Source organism: Ascaphus truei, chromosome 7 (assembly GCF_040206685.1).
Source record: "Ascaphus truei isolate aAscTru1 chromosome 7, aAscTru1.hap1, whole genome shotgun sequence".
NCBI lineage: Eukaryota > Metazoa > Chordata > Amphibia > Anura > Ascaphidae > Ascaphus > Ascaphus truei.
The window spans coordinates 108,193,585-108,214,772 of NC_134489.1; the positions used below are offsets into that span (position 1 = coordinate 108,193,585).

The 21,188-nt window shown below is 48.8% G+C and overlaps 2 protein-coding genes across 3 annotated transcripts; one reads left to right on the forward strand and one right to left on the reverse strand.

Moving 5' to 3' along the window:
• Positions 1-301: 301 nt before the first annotated feature.
• On the reverse strand, positions 302-5,429 carry NIFK (nucleolar protein interacting with the FHA domain of MKI67). Its single transcript, XM_075609869.1, has 6 exons — positions 5,264-5,429; positions 4,038-4,166; positions 3,417-3,525; positions 2,648-2,859; positions 1,250-1,312; positions 302-1,134 (listed from the first exon to the last, which is right to left on the reverse strand). Exons 1-6 carry the CDS (start codon positions 5,378-5,380, stop codon positions 943-945), a joined length of 822 nt encoding a protein of 273 aa, XP_075465984.1. The 5' UTR covers positions 5,381-5,429; the 3' UTR covers positions 302-942.
• A 7,608-nt stretch (positions 5,430-13,037) lies between these two features.
• On the forward strand, positions 13,038-19,712 carry TSN (translin). Of its 2 annotated transcripts, XM_075609874.1 has the most exons (6): positions 13,041-13,252; positions 15,413-15,506; positions 16,270-16,366; positions 17,390-17,505; positions 18,007-18,086; positions 18,643-19,712. In XM_075609874.1, the coding sequence occupies exons 1-6, from the start codon at positions 13,187-13,189 to the stop codon at positions 18,874-18,876; spliced, it is 687 nt and encodes a 228-aa protein (XP_075465989.1). In that variant the 5' UTR covers positions 13,041-13,186; the 3' UTR covers positions 18,877-19,712. The 2 variants fall into 2 exon arrangements, with proteins under 2 accessions (XP_075465990.1, XP_075465989.1); XM_075609875.1 differs by lacking the exon at positions 18,007-18,086 and having other exon boundaries at positions 13,038-13,252.
• Positions 19,713-21,188: the final 1,476 nt, after the last annotated feature.

Here is a 21,188-nt window from a genome sequence, read left to right on the forward strand (position 1 = left end):
ACAAAGGGATTCATATATGTGCTCACTGGCATACGACAAAGAAAGCACTCATGGTTAAAGATGACCGCTGCCACGGGCGTAGTCTGGGGGGTTAGATGCAGTCAGCACTCGAGGACTTTGCATTACTGGAATGAAGGGAATCAACATGTCAGTCCCTCACAAGGACCCTTTCTAATATTTATGAGAAGACGAAACGTCAATTCACTTGAATAAAGTATTGATAACATTAACTCGAGCGGCAACTGCATCTTCCTCGGATAGACCCAGCAAGGGATTTTACAGAGCAGCTCGGAGAACTCGCTGAATGTTTTCCTGATTTATTGAATCAATGGGCATGTTTCAGATAAAACATTAGATGATTTCACAACAAAACAATGGACAGAATAATGCAGAAATACATTGGGGGGGGCGGGGGGGGAAATGTGCATATATAATAAATGATACATATAGATATATTTGGACCCAGCAAATTACCTCCACGTTACCTGAACCTGTGGAAGTATTAACGTATCCCTTGCAGTTTTCCCCCAAACTTTGGGGGGCTCAGAGTGATAGGAGGGACCGACAGACATATGTGGCAAAGGGGAGGGGGGGGGGGGAAATCAGAGACAGAGAAAAAAAGGCAGTTCCCTCCATCAGTAACACAATATGCTCTGCTAAGTGAAATCTGTAATGGTTTAAATGAAATATTTTGAGTTGGAAACCCAAATCCTGAGCATCTTGCTTTGTGTAACAAACACAGAATGAGGGGGGGCCCAGTTAAAAAATATTGGGAGGCACAGTTTGTGAACAAACAGATCCTGCACACTCACTGCGGAGGAAGGCACGGTTACACCGGCAGAGAAAGGACGAAGCCACGGTTACACCGGCAGAGAAATTTTTACGGTCTTGTCCAGTTATATGTCCTCCAACATTAAACAAAAGTTCCCGTTCTTTACAGATTTAGTTTGTTTGTAATTTCCGCTTCTTTATCTTCATTCTCTTCTGAGCCTTGGGTGTTTTCTGTCTTTTTTTGGGAGGTGTGCAGATTTCAGGCAGTTTCAGCACAACTTCCTCATCATCATCGTCATCGTCGTCGAGCCGGGTCGATTTCCTTCTCTCCAGCACAGAAGGGGTGCACACTGGCGTTGGCACCTAAATGTAAGGAGACGGATCATTCACCCAAAATCTACTTAATTGGACATTGTGGGGGGAGGTTGGTCCCTCTACCTTACACGGCCATTTTAAATGCTGCCGTATTTAATCTCACCTGGCTGTTTATAGAGGTGTCGACTTCTGAAGTGGGCCCTTCTATCCCCTTTCGCTGTGCGGCCTTAAAAAAAGTAATTGACATATTAATGTAACATATTTCTAATCCTCTGAAGCTTTTTACTTTAGTTCCTAGCAAAAAAAAAAAAGGACGTTTTATTTTCCCCGGTGGGATAATACACAGATACTGATCTCTCCCTATAAAAGCAGCTGTGTGCGCCAGACACAGACATGGAATACAGAATAAAGGTCTTGGAACTGGTGCATGTATCTTGGATCTGATTTTGTATCAGGTAGGGAAATCTGCTGAGATATAGATACATATATACAGGAACAAATCCCTGAAGTGAGCCAATGTACCAGCACAACATGCAACTTTAGAAAAGGTGATTTATTGGTCCGTGATGCAGACAAAGCCCGACGTGTCGGTCTCTAGGGGGACCTTTCTCCCCGAGGAAGGAAACATTTGGCTTTTTGTCTGCATCATGGACAAATAAATCACCTTTTCTTCAGTTGCATGTTGTGCTGGTACATTGGATCAGTTCAGTGATTTGTACATGTGCGTGCATGTGCATGCATACATACACATTACCAACAGCCAAGGTGGCAAAGAGGCGACAGCACACAGGTATCCAACAACAACAATTGTATTGAAAATATAGCACATAGAACCAACGCTTAGATCCCCACAGGGGGATCTTCCTCAGGTGGCGTGCAGCGAACAGGTGACAGTAGGTGACTAAGGCCGAGTCCCCGCTAGTGCTGAGCGCGCGGCATTTGCCACGGTTACTTATATATATAGATACAAGTCCCTGCTCACGCGGTTCGCGCTCGATGCTTATGTAAACAAAAAAAAAACTGACTTTCTAGCGCTAAACTACCCGCAGTGCCCCCCTGCGCAAATGCCAGCACACCCGGCGCTCATGCTTGGAGCACTCTCCAAGCATGAGCGCTCCAAGCATGAGCGCGCTCAGCACCAGCGGGGACTCAGCCTAATATACCCACCCCCCTAGTGCCTCAAAACACACCCACCAATTAAAAATCAAGCAAACCGCGCGAAAATGCAGGCGAGTAGCCCAATTAATACAAAATAGCATCAGATGTGTATAAGTCCTGCAACTGGTCTCGGTCCGCTCACGTAACCGACAGCAGAGCGTCCTGAGTCATTATAGTAACTAAATAGCGCATGCGCACGAATGTTAGAGACAGTCCCTGCCCAGATGAGTTTACAATCTATGATTTTGGTGCTTGAGGCACAGGGAGATAAAGTGAAGTGCCCAAGGTCACACACAGCGCTGACACAGGGAATTAAACCAGGTTCCCCCTTATTCTTTATCAGTCAGTGTCATTACTCGCTGAGCCGCACCGGATATATTTAAGAAAAAAAGGCATAACTCACAAATCCCGGGAAGTCGTAGTCGATCCCCTTCTCCGCGAGCCGCCTGCGCAGTCTTCTCTCCTTCCCCAGCAGCCTGTCCGTCATCTTCACCTGCTGCTCAGGTGTCCGGAGCTTGTTGTAGCGTTTCACGGCAGGGAGCGCTGGCTTCTTAAACATGGACTCGCTGCCCTTAAAAAGCCTGGGGTGGACTTTATCCGCGGGGATGAATTCACCTGGACGGACATGAATCACAAAATGTGGGTGTAAGGAAGAGTAGAAGCCGCAATTTAAAAGCCCAGACCCAGACATGAAAATTCTCTTAGATAAAATATTTAAATGTTCAAAATGTCGTTAGAAATAAGCAATGAGTCTGGAAACAGATACATGCGGTATCTTTTAATTAACACATTTGAGGCCCTCTCAGAAAATCAGCAGGGCGCATTATACACACTTGCCGAGTATCAACCTCTGCACCCCATCTTTCTAAAAGCAGGCACATTCTGGCGCTGTCTGAAACGCCGTAATGGTTTCTCCCACAGCCTGTAATAACTAACAGGACAGTCCATCGTAGAAGGGGGTTTCCTGTTAATGATTGTAACACAGTGTTTATGTTTTATTATATCCCTGTGGTGGAAGCTTAGACCTGTAAGACGTGCGCGGTTATGTTTAACCGTCTCCTGCTGCAGCACATTAATCTGACTTCGCAGGTTATTCAGATAGCGGCGTTCGCTTTGTGGGTCTGCGTGGATATGCAGTAAAAGCTCAACAGTATTCACACGACAGCACTTACACTTTAACAGTCTTTCGCAGAAGAGGTAGTTGTTCATCGTATCTGCAACGATTTTAGCGACGTCATCGCATTCATATTCCACATACGCATATCCCTTACTGGCGCCGGTCTGTAAACACAACAATATATGGGGGAGGCATCAGAAACCCAGCATCGTAAATACTTTAAGACGTGATTTTATTCATCTCTAGCCTGAGGTTACGGAAGCCTTTAGACTACAATGATCTCTGGTGAGAACTTCATTTAAACCCCTCCGACACGCAATATTAACGCTCATCTCTCCTGCAAGGAGCATCATATTTATAAATATTTAAAAAAAAAAAAAAAAAAAAAAAAAGCTTTGGAAAGGGCAGGACAAAATAAAATACAAAAAAAGGCACAGTACAGACAGCAGCTTTAATTATGTCCCACGTCACGTCCCTGAACCCCCCCCCCCCGTGATCCCACCTCCCTCAGCCACACCACCCATGTTCCCAATGCCAGCCACACCGCCCACTGCCAAACACGATTTCCATGTCACTGAAGCAGATCGGGGGTCTCCTTAATGCAGCTCTTTTCTTATAACCCGATCAGGGTTTGGAGTACTTTCCGGTTACATTCCGACAAACGAGGAACATTTACCTTCTTACTCCGTGAAAGACGCAGCCTGCTGACCGTCCCAAACTGGTTGAAATATTCCTTGAGATGGGGCTCATACAGACCCCTGGGAATATGTCCGATATAAATCACACCCGGGGTCAGCGTCTCAGCCTGAGAGTAAAAGGACAACAGGTAACAACTTATGTGTAACAGCCATATATAACAATGTGATCCAAAGAAGCTGTATTTGCCACCCACACAACACAAGTAAAGTGTGTACAAAAATACATCTACACAGCACACACTATATATGTACACATACATACACAAACCATATAGACACAGATACACAAATCTCAATACTCATCTTGGAATATAATTTTTTTTTCTATCAAACTGTTAAATCTGAAATTATAGCTATATAGAACGGAGACAAGTAAATACACATAATCACAATCACATATACCTTTACATAATACTCACAGACACACACATAGACACAGACAGACACAGACACAGACAGACACAGACACAGACAGACACAGACACAGACAGACACAGACAGACACAGACAGACACAGACAGACACAGACAGAGACACAGAGACACATAGAAACAGACAGACACAGAGACAGACACAGACACACATAGAAACAGACAGACACAGACACAGACACAGACACACATAGAAACAGACAGACACAGACACAGACACACATAGAAACAGACAGATACAGACACAGACACAGACACACAGACACACACACACACAGACACACAGAAACAAACAGACACAGACACACACACAGACACACACACAGACACAGAGACAGAGACAGACACACACACAGACAGAGACAGAGACAGAGACAGAGACAGAGACAGACACAGAGACAGACACACAGACACAGACAGAGACAGACACACACACACACACACACACACACACACACACACACACACAGACACACACACAGACACACACACAGACACAGAGACAGACACACAGAGACAGACACACAGAGACACACAGAGACACACACACACACACACACACACACACACACACACACAGACACACACACACACACAGACACACTGAGACACACACACAGACACACACACACACACACACACACACTGAGACACACACACACACACACACAGACAGACACACACACACACACAGACACACACAGACACTCACTCACGCACGCACTCACTCACACACTCTGCCTATATATTTTTCACTTGTATCTCTCCGGTACCTTAGGCCTCCCCCGGAGTGTCTGCACCTTGCTCTGGAAATGTTTCTGCCGCTCCGGGTCCAGGGAGAGCAGCGGGGCGGGGGCCGCAGTGAGCTCCGAACTCTGCGCCATCCTCATCCCAACTGAGCAGCAACGTGTCCGGGAGAGCACGTGGGGGGGGGGCGCGGGGAGACACCGCCACCTGCCGGCCGGAGGGGAGAGTGTACACAGCACAGCGCTATCTGACGGCCGGAGGGCAAAGTACACACAACACAGCGCCACCTGCCTGCCGGAGGGCAAAGTACACACAACACAGCGCCAACTGCCGGCGGGAGGGCAAAGTACACACAACACAGCGCCAACTGCCGGCGGGAGGGCAAAGTACACACAAAACAGCGCCACCTTCCGGCCGGAGGGGAGAGTGTACATAGAACAGCGCCATCTGTTGGCTGGAGAGCAAAGTACATATACATGCTGGCGGGTAAACAATACACACAGCACAGCGCCACCTGCTGGCAGAGGAGAGAATACACAGCACAGCGTCACCAGCTGGCGGAGAGAATAAACACAGCACAGCGCCACCTGCTGGCAGAAGAGAGAATACACAGCACAGCGTCACCGGTTGGCAGAGAGAATACACACAGCACTGCGCCACCTGCTGGCAGAAGAAAGAATACACATGGCATAACGCCACCTGCTGGCAGATGAGAGAATATACACAGCGTCATCTGCTTGCAGATGAGAGAAACACACAGAACAGCGCCACCTGTTGGCGGAAGAGAGAATAAACACTGCACAGCACCACCTGCTGGCGTAGGAGAGAATACAGACGGCACCGCGCCACCTGCTGGCAGATGAGAGAATATACACAGCGTCATCTGCTGGCAGATGAGAGAAACACACAGAACAGCGCCACCTGTTGGCGGAAGAGAGAATAAACACTGCACAGCACCACCTGCTGGCGTAGGAGAGAATACAGATGGCACCGCGCCACCTGCTGGCAGATGAGAGAATATACACAGCGCCACCTGCTTGCAGATGAGAGAAACACACATTCCCAGCTCGCTCAAACTCCCACACCCACCACATGATGAATATATATTTATGTCAACCAGAGAGCTACTGAGCGTGGCAATTGTATACAACAAGAGACAGGGGGTGCCCAATGCTACATCCCATTGACAAAACATATATGATGAAAAGTATAAAGTAAAATACTTCAATAATAATAATATTAAATACTTGGTTATTTAGTTAACCCTTTGGCCAAAGCATCATAATCCTGCATACCAACGCCAAGGTATAACCAAATTAATGCAGGTCCTACACTACACTGTGAACCCTTCCTTTTTGTCAATGTTTTGTCAATGGGATGTAGCATTGGGCACCCCCTGTCTCTTGTTGTATACAATTGCCACGCTCAGTAGCTCTCTGGTTGACATAAATATATATTCATCATGTGGTGGGTGTGGGAGTTTGAGCGAGCTGGGACTGTGTGTTAATCAATGTCTGACTGGTAACAGTCATTTGGAGGCTGGTGGCACCTCCCCCCAGAGCTCACTCCTCCTCCTCACCTTTGTAACTTGGGAGGTCATTTGCTGCAGGAACAGGACCTATAATGGTTCTTCCCCTCTTGCAGGTAAAAGGAAGGGTTCACAGTGTAGTGTAGGACCTGCATTATTTTGGTTATACCTTGACGTTGGTACGCAGGCTTATGACGCCTTTGGCCAAAGGGTTAACTAAATAACCAAGTATTTAATATTATTATTATTATTATTGAAGTATTTTACTTTATACTTTTCATCATATATGTTTTGTCAATTGGATGTAGCATTGGGCACCCCCTGTCTCTTGTTGCAGATGAGAGAATACACACAGCACAGCGCCACCTGTTGGCGGAAGAGAGAATAAACACTGCACAGCACCACCTGCTGGCGTAGGAGAGAATACAGACGGCACCGCGCCACCTGCGGGTGAAGGAGAGAATACTTACAAACAGCACAGCGCCACCTTCTGGCAGATGAGAAAATACACACAGCACAGCGCCACCTGCTGGCAGAAGAGAGAATACACATGGCATAGCGCCACCTGCTGTCAGAGGAGAGAATACACACAGCACCACCTGCTGGTGAAGGAGAGAATACACACAGCACAGCACACCCTGCTGTCAGATGAGAGAATACACACAGCACAGCTCCATCTGCTGTCACATGAGAGAATACATATGGAACTGCACCACCTGCTGGCAGATGAGAGAATATACACAGCGCCACCTGCTGTCAGATGAGAGAATACACATGGCACAGCGCCACCTGCTGGCAGATGAGAGAATATACACAGCGTCATCTGCTGGCAGATTAAAGAATACACACAGCACAGCGCCACCTGGTGGCAGATGAGAGAATACACACAGAACAGCGCCATCTGTTGGCGGAAGAGGGAATAAATACTGCACAGCACCACCTGCTGGCGTAGGAGAGAATACAGACGGCACCGCGCCACCTGCGGGTGAAGGAGAGAATACTTACAAACAGCACAGCGCCACCTTCTGGCAGATGAGAGAATACACACGGCACAGCGCCACCTGCTGGCAGATGAGAGAATACACACGGCACAGCGCAACCGACTGACAGAGGAATACACACTGATATATTGTATATTATGTTACTAAAAAACAGCACAATAATAGAAGTAATAATATATGCTGCAGTTAACGTGCAATTTTACGGGAGCATAACCAAAACTGCACGCCCGCTGGTGCCTACATATTTATTAAAACTGCAAATCTTACGTGACAATAAGAATAAATACAGTGTAACATACACAGATCAAATTGCTCCTATATACAAAGCATCCAAATGGTAACAGTATTGCCAGCGTAGAAACAGGACAGACGATACTCCCAGCAACCGCAGCCAGTTTGAGATGTCAGGCGCAGAACTGGCAGTGAAAGTGGCGCTGGCTATGCCGGACTTTTGTCGGTGTCAGGACCTGTGAAGCCTCCTGAGTGTGTGGTGTAGACAAGAGGTAGCAGGCCGTGTAAATCTAAGCCCACTCCAACCTCATAAACATAGGGGAATCTGCCATCAATCATATACAGAAACAGTAACTTTTAATCACGTAGCGAGGCGCAATGGGCCCCGCGTTCCCTACCCCGGACACGGAGTGTGTATCTTCCACCGTGAGTACATTAAAAGGTCAAACTGTTAGCATGTTTCACATGGCGACTCCGCCTGATCCCGACGCCCATTACTATATAAATAAAGACATACAATACAATTACAATATATTCTTGCTGCTAATATATATTTAGGATATGAAACTGATGGTTTCAATGTTAACTGCATTACTGTATGCACCGTGTGATGACATCATGAATATGCTAATCCCTCATGACATCATGAATACATTCGTTTGGGCGTGCTGTGTGGCGGGTGGGATTTCACTGGTAGGGTCATTTTATTTAAGGACACTGTTTGTTCATGGTCTCTCTTCTTCCTTCACCTGTTGAAGGCGACTAACCCCGACACGTTGTGCTTATTTATTCTGTATTTAGTTTATTGACTGTTGCAGAGCCCCCTTGTTTCCTGATTGATAAAATAAACCACGGTTTCTTTCAACAGAAAGTGTAATGGAAAGTTTGTCATTGAATAAAGTAGTGGTAATTTGTATCCGTTCGAACCATCCCATTTCCACCACTGCTTTCCTGTGTCAGTTTGTCTTTTTGGAAGCATTGCAGTTTTAGATATAAGTGGTCTGACAGGACAAAGGGCATTGACATGGTTCCAAAATACTCATTATACACAATATAATTATACTCACATAATACTCCAAATACACGGTTACAAAACACAATACCCACATTCTCAGATTGCACCTGGTAATGGAAGGCTGACGAGTGCTAGTTGATTCACATCATGTGGTCGGTGAATCCTTTATTGTTACCAGAAAGCCAATTCACACCTCTGCAATGTCCCCTCTCACATTCACCCAGCAGGAGTCGGACCGCGAGCTTCTCAAACTGTACGACAGGAGAGGGAACATGGCGCATATCTCCCCCAAACTCACACTCCCCGGACACGCAGTACGTTCTGGAGTGTGTCCTTTTAGTTAACTCGTTCAGTCATGTCCCCTATATGACAGGTGCTGCCCCTATATGTCAGGGGACAAGTCCTGTCCCCTATATGAGCGGTGCTGCCCACAGTGTGCCCTCCCTTTCTTGGAGTGCCAGGATTCAAGTGCAGGTGTTATATCCTCTGTACAGAGGGGGGATAACTCCCCCTAAATCCGAGACAAGATATGCTTAGGCTCCTCACTATATATAGTATATTCTAAAGTGGATATGTTTTTTCATGCCTTTTTGGAAGAGGCTGTTTTCTCCCCATCACTCGGCCATGCGAGAAATCCGCCCCACAGAGAAGATCCCTGTAAGATATCGTGTCTTAGTAAAGATTTCAGGGCAGGTTCTGCGTCTCTGGATTATTTTTGTTACGGGTACAGATGTATTATTGACAACGTCTCTCCCGCTCCCTTCTTCTGTGCAGGTTTCCAGCCTAGAAAAGACGCGTTTGAAGCTGGAGACGCAGCGTGTGCTGCTCGTGAAGCTGGAGACGCAGCGTGTGCTGCTCGTGAAGCTGGAGACGCAGCGTGTGCTGCTCGTGAAGCTGGAGACGCAGCGTGTGCTGCTCGTGAAGCGTGTGCTGCTCGTGAAGCTGGAGACGCAGCGTGTGCTGCTCGTGAAGCTGGAGACGCAGCGTGTGCTGCTCGTGAAGCGTGTGCTGCTCGTGAAGCCGGAGACGCAGCGTGTGCTGCTCGTGAAGCCGGAGACGCAGCGTGTGCTGCTCGTGTGCTGCTCCTCACAGGCTGGACACAGAGATGTTATCCCTCCTACAGGGACCCTCACAGGTAGGACACAGAGATGATATCCCTCCTACAGGGACCCTCACAGGCAGGACACAGAGATGTTATCCCTCCTATAGGGACCCTGTGTCACAGGCTGGACACAGAGATGACATCCCTCCTGCAGGGACCCTCACAGGTAGGACACAGAGATGTTACCCATCCTAGGGACCCTGTGTCACAGGTAGGACACAGAGATGATATCCCTCCTACAGAGACCCTCACAGGCTGGACACAGAGATGTTATCCCTCCTATAGGGACCCTGTGTCACAGGTAGGACACAGAGATTATATCCCTCCTACAGGGACCCTCAAAGGCAGGACACAGAGATGTTACCCATCCTAGGGACCCTGTGTCACAGGTAGGACACAGAGATGATATCCCTCCTACAGAGACCCTCACAGGCTGGACACAGAGATGATATCCCTCCTGCAGGGACCCTGTGTCACAGGCATTGCACTGAGTTTGCAGCAGGGGAACCTGGTTCAATTCCCGGTGTCAGCTCCTTGCGACCTTGGACAAGTCACTTTATCTCCCGGTGCCTCAGGCACCAACAACATAGATTGTAAGCTCCACGGGGCAGGGACTGTGCCTGCAAAATGTCTCTATAAAGCGCTACGTATAACTAGCAGTGCTATACAAGAACATGCTATTGTTATCTGAGGTTGTGTATCACTCATCAAATGCCTGGGTAAAGAGACAAGTCTAAATCAGGGGCCCCTCGGACCGTACATGGCAGAGACTTCATAAGAGTGGGTACAGCGTGGCCACAAGCTCGGGCCCCAAAGGAATTAAGGGAGATTCTGGGAATTTTTACAAACCCTTCACCTGCGGATCTGAGTGAGTGAGGGGAACTAGGACTCTTTCAGGTAGCTGGACCATCATTATGTAACGGTTTTACGGACCCCACCCAATCTCACATTGGCCCCTGTGGTCTAATAGCCCCATTACATGTCTGTGTGATGTGTGGTGCACCTGCTGGCAACAGGACTCCTGAGTCTCCCGCTTGGTTGATTGGCCATTTCGATGCAATAAAGAATGCCATGGTGCACCACCTACATGTATCTAATGTACGTATGACTCATGTTGCACTACCCCAGGCTAGGCTCACTCTTTCAGTGTATGCTGTGTCCACCTTCCTCCAGTATGTGCTCTGCGGTAAGTGTCCTGGCTCCTGGCTAGAGTACTCTGGCGTCTCCCATGCAGTACTAGGGCGTCAACCTCTCTTGGCTACCTCTAGTGCAGGTCCTCTCCAGAATTCCTGACCCGAGTTATCCAGGCTATTCCTTCAGGCATCCCACAACTAGCTGCCTCGCGGTGACTAGAACAGCTATAGCCCTGTCTCCAGACCCACTTACTCCTCTCAGGATCCTAGGCTGTCCTAGACAAGTATATTACCATACTCTGACTACCCATAGGCTCCGTCCCATACACAGCACTGACTGGCAGCATACACTCTCCCTGTTTCCTAGTGTGCCCAGCAAAAGCCTGTCCTGTTGATACAGTATCTCAGCAGCGCCTCCAAAAATGTAACGGTTTTACGGACCCCCACCCAATCTCACATTGGCCCCTGTGGTCTAATAGCCCCATTACATGTCTGTGTGATGTGTGGTGCACCTGCTGGCAACAGGACTCCTGAGTCTCCCGCTTGGTTGGTATGGGGAATATCACCATGACAGGCGTCTGAGGTAGTGTGCTCGGAGTCCTACTCACATTCGGTTACAGCGCCTCCACCCCATCGGGATCTCTGCGGCTGCAGGGGAAGTATCTGATGGGGAACTCCTTCTTGGTGCATCCTTCTGTGGAATAACTTCACTCTCACACAGAAGGGATCTTTTGAACCAGGGCATCTTTAATGTCATCTCCATAGGCAGACTGCCCCTCATAGCGGTCGTGCTTAGCCGCTCATCTTGTTGAGGTACCCCCCTTCAGAAGGTTCCTCCTCTCTTAATAGAGTTGGTTCACCTCTCCCCTAAGGGAGATCACCATCTGTGCCAGGTCCCTGGACACAGTATGTAGTTAGCTTGCACTTGACTCTGACAGCCTTGAACTGCTGCAGACACTCTGGTAGACTAATCCAGAACTCCTTGTTAACACCACTAGAACTAGACCAACTAACTTTAGGCAGTACTGTGTCATATAGCCTCCAGAAACAGACCCACCTCTGTGTCACTAACAGTGGACACAAAGCATGTTGTCACTTCCTTTGTTACATATGACATCTCACCAGGGTTTGAGGGCAAACCTCCATGATTGTTGCTGGCAACCCTGCATACTTACCAGGCTTACTGCCAGCATGAGAAAGAGATGTACACCATTTTTACACATGGCTACAATTATATATACCAAGTACAGAACCGGTCTTTTATACAGCACTGTAGAAAGACTCAGAATGTCCATTTTTAGCCTATTTGTTCTGTGCTGTACCCGCTCTTGCACCTATTCCCACCTCTGTGTGAGTGCCAGGGAGTGCAGCCCTACATGCGTCTCATTGGTTGGAGCTCGAAACCGTCAGCGAATCACATCAGCACTGGTTTCACACATATATATCAGTACTAAGTACATCCAGATGTACACGCGTGTTATTGGCATGGTGACCCCTGCATGTAATAAACGGCGTATGTTGTGGGACCTGCATGGCTTTGCTCACTGCTGGTAAGCTCCTGTATCCCTCACTGACAGGGAGAATAATTTGGCCTATTATCATGTGCCCAAGAGTGACAGGCCCTGCACACGTGACTGTGCCACAGCGCTTGCAATCTAATGCTTGGTATGAGGAACAGGTGATATCGGCCAATGCCCCAAGTGACGTTTTGATGATGTCATCAATATGCTAATTCCTTAGTGACACACAGCACATGGAACTGCCTTCCAGCACAAAGTGATGACATCACCGGAAGTGACGCAAGTTCAGCATCCGGGTGTTCTCAGGCATATTCGCGGGCAGCTCCAGAGCGCAAGGACCCAGCGGGGGAGACAGGTTTTAAGGGACCCGGGTTCGACCAATCAGTCATTCCCGGAAGTGCTTGCGTTGAGAAGGCAGCATGTCTGTGACCGAGATGTTTGTGGCGCTGCAGGGCGGCCTGAGCGGGGACCAGGATAGCCGAGAGGTGAGGGGGACCGGGATATCCGGGAGGGGGGACCGGGATATCAGGGAGGGGGGACCGGGATATCAGGGAGGGGGGACCGGGATATCAGGGAGGGGGGACCGGGATATCAGGGAGGGGGGACCGGGATATCCGGGAGGGGGGACCGGGATATCCGGGAGGGGGGACCGGGATATCCGGGAGGGGAGACGGAGACCGGGAGGTGAGGGGGGGGGGGACCGGGATATCCGGGAGGGGAGATCGTGAGGGGAGACGGAGACCGGGAGGTGAGGGGGGGGGGCTGGGATATCCGGGAGGGGAGACGGAGACCGGGAGGTGAGGGGGGGGGGACTGGGATATCCGGGAGGGGAGACGGAGACCGGGAGGTGAGGGGGGACCGGGATATCCGGGAGGGGAGAAGGAGACCGGGAGGTGAGGGGGAACCGGGATATCCGGGAGGGGAGAAGGAGACCGTGAGGTGAGGGGGGACCGGGATATCCAGGAGGGGAGACGGAGACCGGGAGGTGAGACGGGGGACCGGGATATCCGGGAGGGGAGACGGAGACCGGGAGGTGAGACGGGGGACCGGGATATCCGGGAGGGGAGATGGAGACCGGGAGGTGAGGGGGGGGACTGGGATATCCGGGAGGGGAGACGGAGACCGGGAGGTGAGGGCGGACCGGGATATCCGGGAGGGGAGAAAGAGACCGGGAGGTGAGACGGGGGACCGGGATATCCGGGTGGGGAGACGGAGGCCGGGAGGTGAGACGGGGGGGGACCGGGATATCCGGGTGGGGAGACGGAGACCGGGAGGTGAGACGGGGGGGGACCGGGATATCCGGGTGGGGAGACGGAGACCGGGAGGTGAGACGGGGGGGGACCGGGATATCCGGGTGGGGAGACGGAGACCGGGAGGTGAGACGGGGGGGGGACCGGGATATCCGGGTGGGGAGACGGAGACCGGGAGGTGAGACGGGGGGGGACCGGGATATCCGGGTGGGGAGACTGAGACGGGGGGGGGGACCGGGATATCCGGGTGGGGAGACGGAGACCGGGAGGTGAGACGGGGGGGGGACCGGGATATCCGGGTGGGGAGACTGAGACGGGGGGGGGGACCGGGATATCCGGGTGGGGAGACGGAGACCGGGAGGTGAGACGGGGGGGGGACCGGGATATCCGGGTGGGGAGACGGAGACCGGGAGGTGAGACGGGGGGGGGGCCGGGATATCCGGGTGGGGAGACGGAGACCGGGAGGTGAGACGGGGGGGGGGGACCGGGATATCCGGGTGGGGAGACGGAGACCGGGAGGTGAGACGGGGGGGGGACCGGGATATCCGGGTGGGGAGACGGAGACCGGGAGGTGAGACGGGGGGGGGGACCGGGATATCCGGGTGGGGAGACGGAGACCGGGAGGTGAGACGGGGGGGGGACCGGGATATCCGGGTGGGGAGACGGAGACCGGGAGGTGAGACGGGGGGGGGACCGGGATATCCGGGTGGGGAGACGGAGACCGGGAGGTGAGACGGGGGACCGGGATATCCGGGTGGACCGGGAAGGTATGTGGTGGGACCGGGAGGTGAGGGGGGAACCGGGTCTGTACAGCATTGTATAGTGAGGTGAAGGGGACCGGGGTGGAGGGACCAGCGAGACCGAGGAGGGAAGGAGTGAGCCGGCCCTAATAAGCCAGGCCCATGCCGCTAGGATGACACAAGCGGCTGTCAGGAGTTGGTTAGCGGTGCTGCTGTCACCCCAATGGGCTGCGATGTCAGGCGCTTCCTGTGACTCCCTGGGGGGGCTGAGAACATACCTGCTGGTTAGAGGGCACTTGACACGACTACGTGCGTCTCCCTGTGCACATGATGAGCTTTGCATATAAATGATAGCACATGCTGTGAGGCCTCCTGAGCACGTGCCAATTGTTTTGGATGCTTTATTTCCTTATGTAGTAAAGTATCAACCTACTGGCTCTGTAACCGGGAGCAGCACCGGGAGCATAGTGCAGACCAGGGTGACTGGGACTCAGTGTCGCCTGTCACCGGTTTTTGGTTAATCCAACTCCTGACTGCTTGTATGGCGGTATAATAGTTATTGCATATCTGGTCCTGTTTGTGTGTGGGTTTTTGTTTTGTTTTCTCGCAATGGACCGTTCTAGGATTTATTTTTATATTCTCGTCCCGTTTTCAGGAAATCAGGAAAGTGGTTCAGACCTTGGAGCAAACTGCTCGAGAGATTCTCACCCTTCTGCAAGGCGTCCATCAAGGATCTGGGTTCAAAGACAGTGAGTATGCTTTAATGTTGCTTAAATTAGTTCTGCATATACAAAAGGCCATGTTAATATATTATTCTTAAGGAGTTGGAGAAGCCTTGTGCAGCACTCTGCTCCACTCGTAAACCCATTTTGTATATCATCAAATCTGTTACAATGATCAAGGAACATACTTGTCACAAGGTGTCATAGCACAAATTTCTTTGGATTGGACCCTACAAGGTTAATTATTCATTCCGATTTAACCAAACCGATTACATATTACCACTGAACATTTGAATTTAAAAGTGTGAAGCCTTGTACTTAACCTGGAAGACGAGACGCCACTCTCCTGCAGCTAAGAGACTCATTTTGTTAGGTATAAAGATGGGTGATTAAGATTCCCTATAGCCATGTTTAAATTGAAATCTGCCCAACATACACTTATTCAATAAGTTAGGGTGCAGAATTTAATGAGGTGAGTGTAGCGAATCTGGTATTATGGTATTAGAAACATTTTGTCCATTTCTATTAACCACTTTCTGCTTAAACTGAGCAAATCACTTTGTGCTTCAGCTTAAATACCTATATTTGCTATAGTACAATTTAATTTATCTGCAGACCAGAGCATTGGAAATGTGCTCCATGGATTACATTGGAGATGGATACATGTCTGTCTTTATGAAAATCCCATTTTATTTAAGCTTCTCTAAGCATTGGACACATCGGCACTTCTGTTGCGTACTATTGGCTGAGCTTTGTGCGCCTCTTGTTTTTTTTTTTTTTTTTTTCTTAGTACCTGAAAAATCTTTGAAAGCTCGTGAACACTTCAGCACTGTAACGTCCCAGCTTGCCTCTCTAAAGATCAAGTTCCCTGCTGATCAGTACTACAGGTATACAAGACCAGGAGTTTACGCTATGTCGGGCTTTAGAATTGGCCAATTTAATTTTCAGAATCCAGCAAGATTAATTTTTAAATGAAATACAAATTAGTGTACTACACAAGTCCTAATAATGATTGATGGGGTGGGGGTATTAGGTTTCTCTGTTCCCAATAATAGTAATACACAGTTCCAGTAGGGTACGTAATCCTTGTCTGACGCTTCGGAATTGCACTGATCCTCCCAGGATACCATATGAAAAATAGTGCAAAAGACACATTGTGCAAAGCATTTATACAAATTGTAGTCTTCAGTAATGCAATCGCATTATATAAAGTGTGGCCCAGACCCTCCCTGTAGTCCTGCAGCCAGCATTCCTCCCTCAGCTGGCGTCTGAGGTGCTGGCTCCCACCGGTGACTTCAATATCTGTGCAATGCTATTGTAGTCTACACTGCGTTGTGTTCTGGTGCCGGAGGTGTTTGATGGCTGTCGGGGGATACAGTACAACCCACTGCCCCCTTCCCATTCAGAAAGATAATGGGTAGGTGTATTTTCTGCTTCCTCGTTTCCCTGCTGACGCGAGAGGGTTGTACTGCGTCTGCTGTCAGACGACAGCCGCCTCCGCACAGATAGGCAATTGGTAGCCGCTGGTACTTCTGATGCCAGTGGATGGATGGATGCATGCTGGTTGGATGGCTGCAGTTGGCTCTAGGTCACACTTTGTTCATGCTAACTGCCCTTATAATTTTATTAAGTGTGAGTGCATTATGTTTTGCAAAATAAGTTGCCGGTTTATTTCTCAGAATACAAAACACAACGCAGGAAACTTCCACCCCCGTCAGTGAAATTACTGGGTTACTGGACCTCATTGCTTTCGCTGCCTCTTTAAGCTAGCTGCTTGTTGTAACAACGCAGGCGTTAAACCTAGTGCCGTTCGTATGAGCCGCCTTTCTGAATGTCTAGTTGTAGTGTAGTCGGAATATTTGTGTAATTATTGGTGTAATGCAGTCTGTCCGTGTCACGTCTGTCCGCAGGTTTCATGAGCACTGGCGGTTTGTGTTACAGCGTCTTGTGTTCCTGGCTGCGTTCCTTGTGTATCTGGAGAGTGAAACATTGGTAACTCGGGAAACTATCGCACAGATTTTGGGAAGTAAGTTCAGAATGTGACAGTTTTTTGTCCTCAGTTTGAGTAACATTTTGTTGCTGTGTTTGGGACCTTCTTACACTTCTGCATGGGAGCGTTTTGCAATGCATTAATTTGTTCTAACGCAGCGTTCTCATTTTATCTATTCTGCAATGTATTCAATGGTTTTGTGTTTTATGAAAAATTGGCTTATTCTTGTACTTTTGCAGCATTATTATTTATTACAAATTTTTCTCCCCGTGCTCACCCCTGCCTGCTCGGCGTCAAATGATGGGCGGGGTCATGTGACGTCACGTGGCCCCGAGGCATCATTTGATGCCGTGTTACCAGTACGACATGTCGCGGGACGGTAAGTGTGTTATAGAGGCCTCGTGTGGTCCCTGGCATTTAATTTAAATGCCTGGTGGGGGTGGGGGGATGGAGGGGAGAGCACGGGACCTCTATAACTGCTGCGCCCCCCTTTTTTGCGCACCGCTGGTCTAACTTCACCTCCCATTTTTATTTCAGTTGAAGTTGAGCGAGAGAAAGGGTTTCATCTGGATATTGAGGATTATCTGTCTGGTGTGTTGAGCCTCGCCAGTGAGTTGGTAAGTGATAGTCCGCTGCTTGCCTTCAGAGTGTTACATGCAGATTTGCATACAGGATATCTAGTGTGTACTCTCACTAAACACACCTTAGCACATGCCTTCTCCTATTGTCTCATCCAGTAAGGATTCTCTCCGCACATAAGGCAATATTATATTCAAGAAGATGTTGAGGAAGTAAAAATGTAACACTTTCTTGGCCTCAGAATACGAACCCCATGCCCACTGTTTGCACAGTTATGGCGCTGTTTCATTCATGTTGAGAAGCAGAGAAAACTATTTACTTTCCCCCTTAATGAGTGTGAGGCTTGGGGTGTATGATGGCGTTGATCAGAACTCCAGGAGCTTCCAGCTTTTAGGCTTCTGAAGCTGCAAACTCTTGCCACCTTATACAGGAATTGATATAAATCATGGAGCCCTTCAGCTGTCCTCCCTGAGATTATTCCTCTTACTGGTCACTCTATTTGCACGTTACTGTATTTGGAAAGCCTAATGATTGGTTAACCGGTAAACCTTGCTGAAATGGTAACTCGTGCCCCCTCTCCACCCCTCCCCACAGTCCAGGTTGGCTGTAAACAGTGTCACTGCTGGAGATTACTCCCGACCCCTGCGCATTTCCACCTTCATCAACGAGCTGGATTCCGGTTTCCGGTTGCTCAACCTGAAAAACGACTCTCTGCGAAAACGTTACGATGGCCTGAAGTACGACGTGAAGAAGATAGAGGAGGTGGTTTACGATTTGTCCATCAGAGGACTCAACAAGGATCCGTGTGCCACTAGTGTGGAGAAGTAATGGGCTTGTGTACCTGTGGCTTGGACGACCTCTGCTACCTGTCAGGGGTGTTGTGAGTAACGGTTTCTGGTGGCTATTCCAGTTCTGCCTGTAGGAGACGGAAATTAAAGAACTATACTTGTGGTTATTTTTTTTATTTAGTGGGTCCAGTTTAGTCTCTGTCCTGTTACAGGTTTTTCATTGTGAAAGCTAATCTGCTCAGATTTCATTTTCATTATAGGCAGCAGTAAAATGGGGGGGGGGGGGAAGCCCTAGTTTCAAAGTCATTGTGTCTGTTAAATGGTAACCCGTACCTTGGTCTTTGCTACAGTACGCATCCTCAATCATGGCTTAGATGCCATCACCCTGAAGCAATGGGAATCTTATTTCCATTAAAGCTGCATTTTGTAGACGGGCAGTTTTTACCCATAAAGCTAAAAAGAAAAATAAGTATTGGAGGTGTGCGCAGCTGATAAATCCCGTGTGTGGGCTACTGCCACCATGCTCCCCTGCAAAATATAAACTACAAGTCTGTCTTGCAATGTGCTGTATACGCCTAAAGCCGTGTCATTGTTGGCATTGATTCTGTTTGGTGCATGGGTGCTGCCCGACTCCGTCTGTATTGAAACTTGTACCATCTATTCCATTTTGCTTAAACAGAAATAACCCTGCTCCTGTCCCACGTGTGGAAGTTTAAATGTTACCCATCCCTTGTGCAGGATGGTACCATCATGCAGAGTGACCACAGCTGAGCGTTGATGTTCAAGCAGTGTTTTACTTTCCCGTTCTCTTAATGTCCATGTTTGTTTAACGTGTGTTGTCAAAACATTTCCAATTAAAGATTCTTTGCCGTATAACGGTTTGACAAGCTCTCCTTTTCTTTAACATAAGTCTGTTACTTTTATTTTGGGAAGACCTCAGTGTTGCTTTCTGAAGGGGTTTCCAAGATCCCTTTTCCTAGCACATGGAATAGGAATCTCAGAAGATGTATTCAGGGTGCGTTGCGTATATTGGTCTGAGTTAGATCAGCGCTGCGCAAACTTTTTCAGCTGCAACCCCCTTCCTGTGTGCGCCGCAGCCTTCGTGCCTCCCCTCCCCCGAAGGCACGGCTTCAAATGACTTTGCGGGTCACGTGACCCAACGTGTCATTTGACATGCGTTGCCATGGTGACGTGTCGCCGAAGACAGGGCTGCCAGTAGTGAGGTTACACAGGCCTCAGGCCTCACGCCTCCCCCGGCATTAAATGCCTGGGGTACGTGCGTGGGGCCTCTAACAGCCTGCGCACCCCCGCCGCCCCCCCTGTTTGCACACCGCTGAGTTAGATACGTCAATGTGTTACTTGTGCATTAAGCATTTCATTGTAACATCACTCCTTTTTTGAGATGTATGTTTTCAAACGCTTATCAGGCAGTGACACTTGTTGAGTAAATACTATGCTCTTACTCTTCCCAGTCAATTAACCTAATTCTACAAATGCCTCCCCTGGAAGAGGTAGTTGCGTCCGTAGCTCTTGCCACCAACTTGCTGCAAAGTTACTAACCATTGTAGGACGTCTGTTACCAGACAGTGTTTAAATGGGTGCTCTTTAATGACAGAGGCCCCTCTTCAAGATGCGGTAACGGTGTCTACACATATCCATTTTATATGAGCGGCGTGGGACTAATATATCCAGCATAAGACCATTTCACAGCATATTAATTGGTAGCCAATATCTACCGTAGGTGACTGATTCCAGGAGAACCTTCGTGGTAATGTCGGGCTTTAGAGAATAAACCGGATTTAAAATCCGTGTCTGATTTGTAACCTTGGGCATGTCTTCTCTGCTAGGGGGAATAGTTTATTGTCCATGTGAATATCTGAGCATCGCTTCATCCCGTCGGGGTGCAATGCTGGATAATTGGGATAAAAAGGAACTTTGTGCTACCAGTGAACCAGAAGCTGATGTATTTGATGTACTAAACTGCAATATAGAAGATGGGATGTCAAAGCATTAACCAGTAAACTATCCCTCAGCACCCAAATTAACTTTTTTTTTTTTTTCTTTTTCTCAATTTAAGAAATGTGCTCACTTGGTGCTTTTTTTTTTTTTTTTAATATGTCACAGATTTTGTTTCCCGAGTCTGAAACCAGCAGCAAGCATGATGAAGGCAGACACATACTCGCTACTTGGCAGCACTGTTGGGGATTCCCAGGCCTTTAAGACAAACCTTTTTTTGTGTTGTATACCCCGGCTGATGTCCGATACCCATTGCCAGTTTGACATGAGGTAGTTTTATAATCACAAAAAGGCTCAACTGACAGTGCAAGTTCTGGGTGTTGTAGTAACCGCTAC

Bases quoted from the DNA above. Each gene is read 5' to 3' on its own strand.
- NIFK (XM_075609869.1), bottom strand. From the start codon at position 5,380: ATGAGGATGGCGCAGAGTTCGGAGCTCACTGCGGCCCCCGCCCCGCTG. The intron at 4,167-5,263 runs GTACCGGAGAGA...TTTTACTCTCAG, and splicing joins CACTCCGGGGGAGGCCTAAG to GCTGAGACGCTGACCCCGGG. The intron at 1,135-1,249 runs GTGAGATTAAAT...CCTTACATTTAG, and splicing joins ACACCTCTATAAACAGCCAG to GTGCCAACGCCAGTGTGCAC.
- TSN (XM_075609874.1), top strand. From the start codon at position 13,187: ATGTCTGTGACCGAGATGTTTGTGGCGCTGCAGGGCGGCCTGAGCGGG. The intron at 16,367-17,389 runs GTATACAAGACC...GTCTGTCCGCAG, and splicing joins CCTGCTGATCAGTACTACAG to GTTTCATGAGCACTGGCGGT. The intron at 18,087-18,642 runs GTAAGTGATAGT...CCCTCCCCACAG, and splicing joins TGAGCCTCGCCAGTGAGTTG to TCCAGGTTGGCTGTAAACAG.